Consider the following 15000-nt stretch of genomic DNA (forward strand, 5'->3'; position numbering starts at 1 on the left):
CTCTCTCTCTCTCTCTCTCTCTCTCTCTCTCTCTCTCTCTCTCTCTCTCTCACAAAATCACCGATACGAGCTTTCGTATCTCTGTAATGTTTTTCCTGAACATTTCTTCGTTGTCTTAGGCCCATGTCGTCCTTGCTCATGCATGATGGCATGCTTGTTTGTTTGTTTGTTTGTATGTACTTATGTACAGTCAGACCTGAGTGCTATTGAATGTAGTTGTCTTTAGGCCATTCACAAAGGGGGGATATTGACATGTTCTTATGCGCAGTAGAATTGTAAATGGGCTGATTTATCAATGTCATGCTCATATTGTGCCGGAACAACATAGGGGGAACTGCTGCTATTTCTATCCTCATCCTTGCTATTGTCATTTTTCCTCAACTTCTTTTGTATGTTTGTCACTCTCTTGTGAAATGCTATTTCGGGGGTGCCTTGATAGTCGAAGCAGACTTTGTGCTGTTGAAGCTAGAGAGGTGAGCAGAGTAAGTCTGTTTCCCTGTTTGGACTTCTCTGTTGACATCCACCCCTTGGCGCTCATAATTATGACCTTATGCAGTTGCAAGCGCCATAAAACCTTACAAAAATTAAAAAACAAAAACCTGTTCAGAGCGATCGCCCGTTGCCAAGGAGACCAGTGGTCATCTTAGACAGGTCGTCCTCTTTGATTGTGTCATTGTAATATATATAGAAAAAAAAACGCAAGGGGGGGGGGAGTGAACAATGGTCGTTTGTATAGGAGATTTGTCTTTCACAGGTGGTTGTTAGAGCAAGTTTGACTGTACGTATCGCTACCTTAGATAGTTACAAAGTTCTATTTGACACATTTTTGACCATTCAAATTTGAGTTACTTAGACCATGATCAGGTCATTAAAAATTTTGTTCTATCTGCGCTATTAGAATCGTAAGATTATTCGGAGTCGTTATCAAGATATTCGTGGGTGGTTGGCGGGTGCTCTGGTGTGGTTTGTTTCTTCTTTCCTATCCAACATCTATCGTCTTTATCTCCCCTCCTTCTTTTTTTGTGTTTGTTACTCTCTCGTAACTCCTCTAATCTTCGGCACAAATATGACCTGATGCAGTTGCGAGCGCCGTAAAACCTCCCCCTACTAATTTTTTAAAAAATCAAGATATTCAAAAGCTTGACATATTATTGTGAAGCTCAAATTTATTATTTTTTTCTTCGTCATATTTTTCAAAACTAGGTACTGAGCAGGTTATGTGTATTATTATAGTATAGACACAAGGGGGGGAGTGGCCGTCTGTTCAGATGATCGTCTTGGACAGGTGGCTGTCAGAGCATGGGTTGTTGTTTTAAAGTTTTAGTAAGAGTTTTATGGCACTCGCAACTGCATAAGGTCATATATATGTGCCAAAGATTAGAGGTGTTGCAAGAGAGTAACAAACACAAAAAAGAAGATGGGGAGAGAAAGACGATAGATGTTTTAGTTTAGTTTTAGTAAGAGTTTTACGGCACTTGCAACTCAATAAGGTCATTAGTATGTGCCGAAGATAAGAGGTGTTACAAGAGAGTAACAAACACAAAACAAGAAGGAGGCGAGGCGCTTTTCCCTTTCGTCAACCCGCAGCCACCTCCCGAATCGTCAGCCACTCCCAACCTTTGACACTGGTCAAACTTCCATCTATTTATAGGTAGTTACCGGAACATGTATAGGTGAAGTGATGTGCCGTGATAGTCGAGATATATTATTTATTGAGATTGTTTTGGTCTCTCTTTACTCATCACCACGAGAATTTCTTGAAGTTTTTCCCTGGACTCTGCCTTTACTAAAATCTCGAATCTAGATCTAGATCTAGAGTTGTAATCTAGTGGCAGGTTGCAGATTTCTGTTATCCAGTACATTCAAGAGATTAAATAAATTGGACTAGATCTAGACTCTAGACTCTAGTAATAGACTCTTTTACTTCTACTTTTAAATCTTCGAGAACACAATAAAGGCCAAGCCTAGGCTTGTAATGATTCGTTTTGTTAAAAGTGTTGTTTAACACAAAGTCTAAGAAGTTAGCAAACCTAACATTTTTTTCTAACGAAATGAAGCTTAAATTGACTTTTATATTGTCAATAAAAGATCAAGTTTAATCACCTAATCATTTAAGTAAGGAAGTGGATATCCTCACTCGGGGTGAGAATAAAAACCCTACGATTGACCTCTCACCCCTGATGAGACTTGCCAGCGTTGGCTATTTTCACCCAGTGGGAAACAAGACCTGTTTTTCCTAATTTCGAAATACTTTCTATCGGTGTGGATGATCAAATTAACAAAAGCAAAGAAAAAATTGACGTTATAGCACAAAACTAAGCTAATTTGATCGTCTACAAAGATGCTATGGCTCTTTCACTTTTCGAATCGAGCCGAACTACGCGGGTCGCCATTTTGTTTTGCCCGAAAGTTCTCGCAAGATCTACTCCTCCCCCTTCTCTCCCTCTCTCTCTCTCTCTCTCTCTCTCTGTCGGCAATTTATTAAATCTGCAACCTGTAACTAGATTACAACTAGATCTAGATTCGAGACTTTAGTAAAGGCAGAGTCCAGGGAAAAATATCAATTAAATTCGTGTGGTGCAGATGAATACAGAGAGACCAAAACAATCTCTCTATTCCGACTATCATTGCTAATCACTTCGCCTAATGCATGTTCCGGTAATTCAACTACCTATAAATAGATGGAAGTTTGACCCGTGTCAAAGGTTGGGGGGTGGCTGACGATTCGGGAGGTGGCTGCGGGTTGACGAAAGGGAAAAGTGCGGAGGCGAGATACAAGGACGATAGATGTTTTGGTTTAGTTTTAGTAAGAGTTTTACGACACTCGCAAATGCGTAAGGTCATATTTGTGCCGAAGATTAGAGTTGTTACAAGAGAGTAACAAACACAAAAAAGAAGGAGGGGAGATAAGGACGATAGATGTTGGATAGGAAAGAAGGAGTAGGCCTAAACCACACCAGAGCATCTGCCAACCACCCACAGAGCATGTTTGGCTGTAGATGTTATGTGCATGAATACAATGTACATAGTTGTTTCCTTCCATTCTCTCCATCTTGGCGAGGGTTCATATTGTCTGTCAAATGTCTGTTTATTTTCCATAGCCCTGTTGGTGGGTCGTTGACGGGTGCTCTGGTAATAAGCGTTTTACGGCACTTGCAACACTATTAGGTCATATAAGTGCCGAAGATTAGATGTGTTACATGAGAGTAACAAACATCAAAAAGGAGGAGGAAAGATACGGACGATAGATGCTCTTCTTTCCTATCAAACATCTATCGTCCTTATCTCTCCTCGTTCTCTTTTGTGTTTGTTACTTTCTTGTAACACCTCTAATCTTCGGCACTTATATGACCGTATTGTGTTGCAAATGCCGCAAAACGCTTACTAAAACAAATAGCACAGCACGAAGAGGTTGATATCATTATTGTAAAGTCGCCTTGGCGTTGTCTATGAGATGGGAAACTGAAGCCAACACTAAGACTGTGGAATATTAATAAAATTTTCTATTGGTTTTTTTTTAGGGTAGTTTTATGCTATGTTCACCCTAATTATGTTCACTTTTCTCTATGTTCACCTTTTCATATGTTCACCTTTAATTATGTCTACCTCTATCTTTGTTCACCTTTTACTGTGTTCACCTTTCACAATGTTTGAACTAATACCTTAGTCTTCCCTAACAAATATGGTTGGTTCTATAATTTTATTCGAAACTGTCTGAGTGGGTGGTTGGCGGGTGCTCTGGTGTGGTTTACTCCTTCTTTCCTATCAAAAGCTATCGTCCTTCTCTCTCCTCCTCCTTCTTTTGGTGTTTGTTACTCTCTTTTAACACCTCAAATCCTCGGCACTTATATGAGCTTATTGTGTTGCGAGTGCCGTAAAACTTTTGCTAAAACTACAACTGGGTGCTCTGGTGTGGTTTGCTTCTTCTTTCCTATGAAACATCAGCTATCGTCCTTATCTCCCCTTCTTCTTTTTTATGTTTGTTACTCCCTTGTAACTCCTCTAATCTTCGGCACTTATATAACTTTATTGTGTTGCAAGTGCCGTAAAACTCTTGCTAAAAAAACTGATAGTACATGAGGGCATGAAACAGCTTGCACCGTGTACTTATTCCCAGAAAGCCGAGCATGTGTGTGAGTGTTCTGTTGTCTGCTGGGGAAATAATAGTTATAAAGTGCTTAGAGCATGCTATAGAGCGTAGATAGCGTAGATGTGGTGTATATATATATATATATATATATATATATATATATATATATATATACAGTCAAACCTGTGTAAGACGGCCACCCATTGTCAAGGAGAAAAGTGGCCGTATAAGACAGGTGGCCGTCTTAGGCAGGACTGATCAAGAAGAAGAAAAAAAGTAATTATTCCTATCAGAGGTCCCAATCGAAAGTAGCCGCATTGTTGTGTTTGTTGTTGTTGTTGGTGGTGGTTTGTATTTTGTTTGTAATTTTTAATTTGTTGCTGATTTCGCAAAAGGGTGACAATAAAACTAAATGTATCAGACAAGGAAGACTGAGTGCGAAGTAAAAACAAACTCCTGGGTCGCCACCACTCGGAGAACGAGCGACGTTCTGTCACAAGCTCATGTTGACGTCCTTTGTTACTTTGTTACAGACTGAGTAAACAGTGACCACTCATCTCGCATACGATTTGTGTTTAAGTTCTGGGCGGGGCTTATGGGTTATGAGGGATCACACACTTTCCTCACTAGCAGCTGAAAATTGGCAGCTATTGGTCAACAGTGGGAGGGGCCTACGCAACATGATCGGTTGGAGGGACTACCTAACAACAGCGACAGGTGATTGAATTATGTCGGCTGGCCCACAACGCCAGGGGCCAAAGCACAATTTATGACTAAACGAAATGGAGTCACTAAGGTGGCCGTCTTAGACGGGTGTTATTGCTTAGTGTGATAGGGGTTGTGTGTAGAAATAAGATGGCCGCGGCCGCGTTGGACAGGTGCCCGTTTTACACAGTTAAATTATATAGAAAGAACGCAAGGGGGGAAATGGAAAGTGGCCGTTTGTACAGGTGGCCGTCTTATAGAGGTTTCTGTCAGGGCAGGTTCGACTGTATGTGTATATATATATATATATATATATATATATATATATATATATATATATATATATATATATATATATATATATATATATATATACAATTATTGTTATTAATTGTGTAGCCTTTGAAAAAGTGGTGATCAACTGATATGTGTTGTGAAAGGTTTACTTCCCCTTTGACACAAATTTGGTCTTTTTAAATGTGCTGTAGAAGTGGGTTATTTTTTTAAAAAGAATAATAATATATTAAATATATATATAATATACATCTGTAAAATATATATTATATATATATTTTTTTAATGTTTATATTATAAGAATATATTACACTAGCTGGGCCCCCTTTCGATGAAAGGAATGATCGGCGGTGCCTATACGTTCTTATACAAACCGTTCTTCAACTAAAAGTCATTGGTCTACTATATTTATTACACTCTACTGGAATGGGGCAATAAATCTTGAGAGATGCAAAAAATTATAAGGTCTAGATCTATACTCTCAAAACTAAACGCGCCTCGCGAAATATCACTTCCGGATTTTCTAAAATTACAGAGACAGAAGCTTCGGCCCACCAAAGCGATCGGCGAAATAAAGAAATTTAGCTTTTTGCTGCAAAAGTGTCTCAAAACTGAAAAAAAAACAAAGGCGTCATGTTCTGGAGAATATTTTAAAGAATCTTTTGGCGAAAACCGCATGTCGATCGATGCTGTCATTAAAAAGCCTTTTGAATAGCAAAATTCGGCCACCACAAATAGGTCAGAGATATATGATATATGTTATATATTAAAAAAGTGAAAAGAAGTCATTTTTACCATAATCTCAGTTTATAATATTATAATATACTTGTATGTATGTATGTCATTAGATAGACATATAGATGCGGGTGGTTGGTGGGTGCTCTGGTGTGTTTTGCTCCTTCTTTCCTTTCTAACATCTATCGTTCTTATCTCCCCTCCTCCTTTTTTGTGTTTGTTACTCTCTTGTAACACCTCGAGTCATCGGCTCATATTTATGACTTAATTGTGTTGCAAGAGCCGTAAAATTCTTACTAATACAAAGACATATTATAGATGGGTAGGACAAATGCTTTGATTGACTGATAGATGGGAATGTACTGATAAATGATAATCATTGGCACCTATAATAATATATGACTTAATTGTGTTGCAAGAGCCTTAAAATTCTTACTGAAACAAAGACATTTTATGCTGAGGACGAATGCTTTGAATGACAGATAGACGTGAATGTACAGATTAATGTTCCCAGCATGGCGTCATAAATGTTTCTTACTACTTATCATTATAATGATTGTGTGTGCAATTTGAACGGTTTGCTTACTACCTCTTTGGTAAAACGGTACTATTGTTTGTTTAGTACTTTGTCATTGTGGTTGAGATGTTCTCCTCGGGCATTGTCATGCTTGCTGCTGTCATTGTTATAATTATTATCACCATCATCATCGTCATCATCACCATCATCATCATCATCATCACCATCATCATCATCATCATCATCATCATCATCATCATCATCATCATCATCATCATCATCTTAAGAATATTCATCTTTAGTGAAGTCTATAATAGTGAAGCGCAGAGAGCTTGCTGTTCCGCGGGGATTTGCGTTACACAAATGCTATCTGTTGTTATTATTATTATTATTATTATTATTATTATTATTATTATTATTATTATTATTATTATTATTATTACCGACTCAATACTTACATACAAAATCCTTCTAGACATTTGTTCATTCATTCTTCATTGTCATCTTTTGTCATCTTTCCCACTCTCATGATCGTCGATAATAAGACTATCTTGAAAAAAAATGCTAGAGTTATGAATTAATGAACGGACCTGCTGGCATCTGTGATGTAGAGGTAGTGTGTGGTTGGTGTGTGCTCTGGTGTGGTATGCTCCTTCTTTCCTATCAAACATCGATCGTCCTTATCTCCCCTCCTTCTTTTTTGTGGTGTAGGTTACTCTCTTGTAACACATCCATTCTTTGGCACTTTTTGACCTTATTGTGTTGCAAAGTGCTATAAAACTCTTACTAGAACTAAACTGACCTATTACAATATATGACTTTTGACTGCATGTGACTTATTACTAGTGTGTTATAACCAAAGTTTCACAATATGTGACTTATGACTATACGTGACTTTTGACTGTGTGTGACTCATGACTGTGTCATATTTGTTATACCCCCAGTCTCTTTGTCATGTATGTTATACCCCCTGTCTCTCTGTGTTTGACTTATGACTGTGTCATGTTTGTTATACCCCCAGTCTCTCTGTGTGTGACTTATGACTGTGTGTGTGTGTGTGTTATAACCCAAGTTTCTCTGTATGCGACTTATGATTGTATGTCTATGTTCTCCACCCAGTCTCTATATGTGACTTATGACTGTACGTGACTTATGACTGTATGTGACTAATGACCATATGTCTATGATCTCCCCCCAAATTTCTCTATATGTGACGTATGACTGTGTGTGACTTATGACTGTGTGGGACTTATGACGGTATGTGACTTATGACCATATGTCTATGATCTCCCCCCCCCCCCCCCCCGTCTCTCTATATGTGACTTACGACTACGTGACTTATGACTTTCTTTCCTATCAAACATCTATCGTCCTCATGTCCCCTTCTTCTTTTTTATGTTTGTTACTCTCTTGTAACACCTCTAATCTTCTGGGGCTCATATGACCTTATGCAGTTGCGAGCGCCGTAAAACCTCTACTAAACTGACTGTATGTGACTAATGACCATATATTATGTCTATGATGTCCCCCAGTCTCTTTATATGTGACTTATGACCGTACGTGACGTATGACTGTATGTGACTAATGACCATATGTCTATGATCCCCCCCCCCCCCCAGTCTCTCTATATGTGACTTATGACTGTACGTGACTTATGACCATATGTCTATGTTCTCCCTCCAGTCTCGCCGTACGCCGTCGGGGCAGTGATCAGCGCAGGTCTGGCTGTGCTACTCATCATCGGCTTTGTCCTCATGTCCATGCGGATGAAGGTAACGTCCTAGCTCTGTCCCCGAATACGGGGTGCCCACTACGGACGGGATCGGCCGATCGAGATGATCGCCCGACTCGAGCGCCTCAAAAACAAACATGTTTGTTTTCAATTTCAGGCGATCGAGTCGGGCGATCGGCCCGATCCAGCTGTAGTGGGCACCCCGTATTAGAGAAATATCATCATCTTGTTTCCTTTGTTTATGATTTAACTTTCTTTTTCATTTAATTTCATTGGTCCTCTTTCTCTCTCTCTCTCTCTGTGGTGGCGCTCATATGACCTTATGCAGTTGCGAGTGCCTTAAAACCTCTACTAAAACTAAAAAACCCAAACTCTCTCTCTGGGTGGTTGGCGGGTGCTCTAGTGTGGTTTCCTCCTTCTTTCCTATCAAACATCTCATCGTCTTTATCTCCCCTCCTTCTTTTTTGTGTTTGTTACTCTCTTGTAACACCTCTAATCTTCTGGCGCTCATATGACCTTATGCAGTTGCGAGCGCCGCAAAACCCTCTACTAAATCTAAACTTAAGTTTAAACCCATACCATTTCACCATTTTCACCGTTCTCTTTCCTGATGCCTCCTCAGAAACGAGAGAAGCGTATGCGGGAGAAGATGGCCCGCGCCCACGACGAGAACTTGGATGACCAAGAGGTAGAGTTGCTGGATGAGAGCACGCAGCCCAACACCGAATACCTGGTTTGTTTGTTGGTTCACGCTTACTTCCCCTTGCTAGTTGACTCTCTTAATATTCGACCCATGAAAGCAAAAATGTCTTAAGTGCCATGACTGCTGTTTGGAGAAAATCGCGAATGAAAATTTTGAACAAGGTTGAGTATTGAGGTAAGACAAAGTGGGATTTTCCTATAATTCTCGGGATTATGTCTCAGGACAAGTTTGAGTAGAGAGAAAAGGCAAAATTGCTTTGAAAGGTGACATCAAGCTCTATTCAGTCAAATGTTTATGTCTGATTTGTTTATTTTAGCACTTAAGCTATTTTTGCTTTCAAGGGTCGTTATGTGAACTCTCTTATGTGCTTACTTCCCCTATGCCAGACCCTCTCTCTTGTGAACTCTCTTATGTGCTTTACCTTCGATTTTCTCAAAACAGCATTTTTCGGGATAGCCCCCTTGTGCTTAAAAGCGACCTTATGTGAACTCTCGTGTGTGCTTACTTCCCCTGTGCTAGTGGACCCTCTCTTATGTGAACTTTCTTCTCATGTGCTAGTTGACTCTCTCTTAGTTGGTCGCTTTTAAGGACAAGCGGACTAACCCAGATTACGGGGATTTCCAGAAATCTTAACCTACACCAAAAGTTGGCATTGCCCTACCTATAAGAGAAGTTTGGTTTCATTGGTGCGTATATAAATGTTTGGTTATAGAGAAAACTCTCCTTGTCTTTTAAAGAAACTGAACTAGGGGCAAAAAGTTTACCTTCGATTTTCTCAAAACAGCATTTTTCGGGATAGCCCTCTTGTGCTCAAAAGCGACCTTATGTGAATCCTCTCATGCGCTTACTTCCCCTGTGCTAGACCCTTTTATGTGAACTCTCTTATGTGCTTACTTCCCCTGGGCTAGTATACCCTCTTATGTGAAATTTCTTATATGCTTACTTCCCCTGGGCTAGTATACCCTCTTATGTGAACTCTCTCATGTGCTTACATCCCCTGTGCCAGACCCTCTCTCTTGTGAACTTTCTTATGTGCTTTACCTTCGATTTTCTCAAAACAGCATTTTTCGGGATAGCCCCCTTGTGATTAAAAGCGACCTTATGTGAACTCTCGTGTGCGCTTACTTCCCCTGTGCTAGTAGACTCTCTTTTATGTGAACTCTCTTATGTGCTTACTTCCCCTTGCTAGTTGACTCTCTTAATATTCGACCCATGATAGCAAAAATGTCTTAAGTGCCATGACTGCTGTTTGGAGAAAATCACAAATGAAAATTTTGAACAAGGTTGAGTATTGAGGTAAGAAAAAATGTGATTTGCCTATAATTCTTGGGACAAGTTTGAGTAGTGAGATAAGACAGTTGCTTTGAAAGGTGACATCAAGCTCTATTCAGCCATATGTTTATGTTTATTTTGTTAATTTTGGCACTTAAGCCATTTTTGCTTTCAAGGGTCATTATGTAAACTTTCTTATGTGCTTTACCTTCGATTTTCTCAAAACAGCATTTTTCTGGACAGCCCCCCCTGTGCTTAAAAGCGACCTTATGTGAACTCTCGTGTGCGCTTACTTCCTCTGTGCTAGTTGACTCTCATAATATTCGACCCATGAAAGCAAAATTGTCTTAAGTGCCATGACTGCTGTTTGGAGAAAATCGCGAATGAAAATTTTGAATGGTGAGATAAGACAAAATTGCTTTGAAAGGTGACATCAAGCTCTATTCTGCCAAATGTTTATGTCTGATTTGTTTATTTTGGCACTTAAGCCATTTTTGCTTTCAAGGGTCGTTATGTGAACTCTCTCATGTGCTTACTTCCCCTGTGCCAGACCCTCTCTCTTGTGAACTTTCTTATGTGCTTTACCTTCGATTTTCTCAAAACAGCATTTTTCGGGATAGCCCCCTTGTGCTTAAAAGCGACCTTATGTGAACTTTCTTATGTGCTTATTTTTCCTGTGCTAGACTCTCTTATGTGAACTTTCTTCTCATGTACTTACTTCCCCTCTCTTATGGTCACTTTTAAGAACAAGCGGGCTAACCCAGATTACGGGGGTTTCCAGAAATCTTAACCTACACCAAAAGTTGGCTTTGCCCTGCTTATAAGAGAAGTTTGGTATCATTGGTGCGTATATAAATGTTTGGTTATAATATCGAGAAAACTCTCCTTGTCTTTTAAAGAAACTGAACAAGGGGTAGAAACTTTACCTTCGATTTTCTCAAAACAGCATTTTCCGGGATAGCCCCCTTGTGCTTAAAAGCGACCTTATGTGAACTCTCGTGTGTGCTTACTTCCCCTGTGCTAGTAGACCCTCTTGTGAACTTTCTTATGTGCTTACTTCCCCTCTTATGACTCTCTTATGCTTACGTCCCCTGTTTTAGATAGATAAACCCTCTTACTGAACCCTCTATGCTTACTTTCCCAATGCTAGACCCTCTGTGAACTCTCTTATGCTTACTTCCCCTTTACTAGATAAACCCTCTCACCGGCCCACTGTGAACCCTCTTATGTGCTTACTTCCCCTTTCGTTAGCCCTTTTATGCTGCTCTCTGCCGCAACTTTTGGTTTAAGACATGTTTTTCTCTTTTTTCTTTTTTTTTTTTTTTTTTTTTTAAATAAGGATTTGTGTCATGATGTGGTGGAATCAAGCGCTCGTCAATTTTTGGGCAAACGGAGATATTGCTATCATTTTAAAGTTTGTTCATTTGTTTTTATTTCTAATGAAAAAGGATTGGTTTATCTTGATCTGAAGTTTTAAAAAAGAATATGCAATTGAAGGAGATCATGGGGGTGTCCATGAAGTTGCCTGGTGTCAGTTTTAAAGCTAGTGAGAATATGGTGGCTAAAGTTTGATCACCTAATATGCCCTTGGAAACTACATTTATTTATTTTTGGGGTTTTTTTATATTTCTAATGAAAAAGGATTGATTTATCTTGATCTGAAGTTAAAAAAAAAAGATTTTGCGATTGAAGGAGACGGACGGTTGTTTGGTGTCAGTAGTAAAGCTAGTGAGAATATGGTGGCTAAAGTTTGATCACTTCTGGAGCTGAAGTGCCCTTAGAAAATAAATTTATGTTTTTTGTGTGTTTGACCAGCGTCTTTCCTTTTTTTTTTTTTTTTGGAAACCCTAAGCAGGAATGTGTAGTTAAATGAACATAGAAAGTGTTGAATCCAAAACAAAAATCAATAGAAATTGCCCAATGGGCAGGATAATGTTTTATATATAAGTTTCTTTGTTTTCATTATTTTGACGAACTCCTGGTGGTGGCAGAGAGACGTCTTTTTCTTCCCGCGACACCCAAAAGGGTATAAGCAGCGGATAAAAGTAAAGTAAAGTAAGACGGAACGCCTGATTTACCACGAAGACACACGTCTTACTTGTCTTACTGTGTTTGGGTCACTGTAGTCGGAACATGTCCATCTCTGCCCCCCCTCCCCACCCCACACCATCTTCATGATCCATCTCAGAAGACACACATTTACTTCTTTAATTTGGTATCCTTCTTTTTTAGCCCGTATTAACACCTCTTCAGTGTCTGTAATGTTAGATTATGTTTCCACTTTGTCCACATTTGGAACACCTCTAATCATCGGCACTTATATGACCTTATTGTGTTGCAAGAGCTGTAAAACTCTTACGAATAACCACCCTCCCCCTCCCCCCTTCGCTCCTTCACCTTCACCTTCCTTCTTCCTTCTGCACTCCATCTCCTCTCTGCCCCTCCACCTTTCTGCCTTTGTTTCTCATCATTTTTATCCTTCTGAGTTTATTATATATTTCTTCCTATTCCTGTTATTCTCCTCACTTCCTATAAGTTTTGTGGTGCTTTTATTTATTTAACGCCGAATAGTAGGTTAATCATCATCATCATCAATGCCTTTCACCCCTGGCTGGGTATAGATCACATACAAGCTCCTTCCATTTATCTCTGTCCTGAGCCATCCTTCCAAGCTCGTTCCAAGTGAGCTTCGTCTCTCTCATGTCCCTTTCCACGCATCTTCTCCATGTTTCCCGTGGCCTACCCCTGCCTCGTGCTCCTTGTGGGTTCCACTGCAGTGACTGTCTTGTGATGTTTCCGCTGGGCTTTCTGAAGATGTGTCCCATCCATCGCCACTTTCTTAGTCCTATGTCTACTTCTGTATCCTTTTGTTCTGTCATTTTCCACAGCTCTTCATTTCTTATTCTATCCTTAATTCTTAGAATACTCCTCATACAAGTAGGCTAATCATTGCTCTTATATTATGTTGGCGATTTATTGGTTCCCAACTACTTTTCTTTCCTTCTGCTGTTTCTGTCTGTCTCTCCTACATTTTCCCCCCATACTTTTACATGGCCATTGCTTTAATATGTGTGCAGATGATGATGTTGCTCCTGTCTGTCTCTCCTGCTCCCCCCCCCCCCCAATACATTTAAATGGTGGGCGGTTGGCGGGTGCTCTGATGTGGTTTACTCCTTTCCTATCAAATATCTATCGTCTTTATCTCCCCTCCTTTTTTTGTTTGCTACTCCCTTGTAACACCTCTAATCTTCGGCACTTATATGACCTTATTGTACTCCAAGTGCCGTAAAACACTTACTAAAACACAAACTGAAACACTTAAATGGCCATTTGCAGGTGGTTTAAGAGCACCACTGGTAGGTCCTGCTTCTTTAATTGTCCCTCTGTTGTTTCTGTCTGTCTGTCTTACTTTTTACCATCACCAAAATGACCATTATTTTGTCGATGTGCCTCTCTTTACTCAAACAAACAAACAAACAAACAAACAAACAAACTAACAAACAAACATAATGGACCGTTACCATAATATGTTGGTGGGTGATTGTGTATTTCTGTCTGTCTCTCTTGCGTTTTTCCACCCTTTCTTTCTTGTTTTCTTTAATTCCACGCACTTAAATGGCTGGCCTCTACTGCTGTTGCTGTTGTTGCTGCTTTGACTTGCATGTTTTCACACCCACGACTAAACACCGGCAGAAATAGTGGAGGCCGCCCATCCTTTGAGCTCAGACTTCACACGTGACTCATCAGTTAGTCTCACGACGTCTGTGAGTCTCAGAATTAGCCGCCTCCGGTCTGTCTGGCTCTAATGTGTCTGGTCAACTAATCCCCCTCCAAAGCCTCTGGTCAGCTAATCCCCCCCCCATCTCCCCCCCCCCCCCCCCAAGTCTTCAATGTCTATTAGTTCTGTTAAGAGTAAAAACCCAGTGTCTGACACTAACCGCAGAGTCAAAAGATGCGTGAGTGGTTGGCGGGTGCTCTCATGGTGGGATTTGTTCCTTCTTTCCTATTGTCCTGATCTCCCCTCCTCCTTCTTTGTGTTTGTTCCTCTCTTGTAACACTTCTAATCTTCAGCACTTATATTACCTTGTTGTGTTGCAAATGCCGTAAAACTCTTACTAAAACTAAAAATCCAGTATCTGACAATTACCGCAGAGTCGAATGATGCGTGGGTGGTTGGCGGGTGCTCTCATGGTGGGATTTGCTTCTTCTTTCCTATCAAACATCTATTGTCCTTATCTCTCTTCCTCCTCTGTTGTGTTTGTTAATCTTTTGTAACTTATCTTCAGCATTTGTAAGATAAGATAAGATAAGATAATACTTTATTATCCCTGAGGGAATTTTTTCTCGGCTGTATAGGACCGTAAAAACACATGCAGGTATACATAAAAATTTAGATTATATATTAACTCTCCTTAAAATTCAATATGAAAAGAGAAGTAATATATATATAATGAGATGTAGATATATATATATATATATATATATATATATATATATATATATATATATATATATATATATATATAATTATATATTAAATATATATCACATCAGATACATCATTCAACCACATGCAGGTATTTAATTTCAAGACCTTTAAAGTTATATAGATACATACTCGAAAGAGCAATACACACTGATGGCTATACTGACAATAGCCGTAGGCTAGATGGTAAAAAACTTCTTTTATATCTTATCTTTCTTTGTTTTTAAAGGTACATCATTTGTCTGCAGCTGTGTGATCTTACAATTTGTGTTTGTTATCTTATTGTGTTGCAAATGCCATAAAACTCTTACCGAAACTAAAGAGAATGCATAATGTAGAAAAGTGGGAGGACACGGAGTAGTATCAGTGGGTGGTTGGCGGGTGCTCTGGTGTGGTTTGCTCCTTCTTTCCTATGAAAAAATATATCGTCTCTATCTCCCCTCCTTCTTTTTTGTGTTTGTTACTC

At 39.5% G+C, this 15000-nt stretch overlaps 1 protein-coding gene across 1 annotated transcript in view; it reads left to right on the top strand.

The window, feature by feature from the left end:
* Positions 1-15000, top strand: part of LOC101859381 (tyrosine kinase receptor Cad96Ca) — a gene marked incomplete at both ends in the record, with an annotated part of 35313 nt that overhangs the window by 5298 nt on the left and 15015 nt on the right. The window contains 2 exon segments of the mRNA XM_005091359.2: positions 8025-8113; positions 8696-8806. Of these exon segments, the coding sequence (XP_005091416.2) occupies positions 8025-8113; positions 8696-8806 (200 nt within the window).

This window comes from Aplysia californica, unplaced genomic scaffold (genome assembly GCF_000002075.1).
Source record: "Aplysia californica isolate F4 #8 unplaced genomic scaffold, AplCal3.0 scaffold00028, whole genome shotgun sequence".
Lineage (NCBI taxonomy): Eukaryota > Metazoa > Mollusca > Gastropoda > Aplysiida > Aplysiidae > Aplysia > Aplysia californica.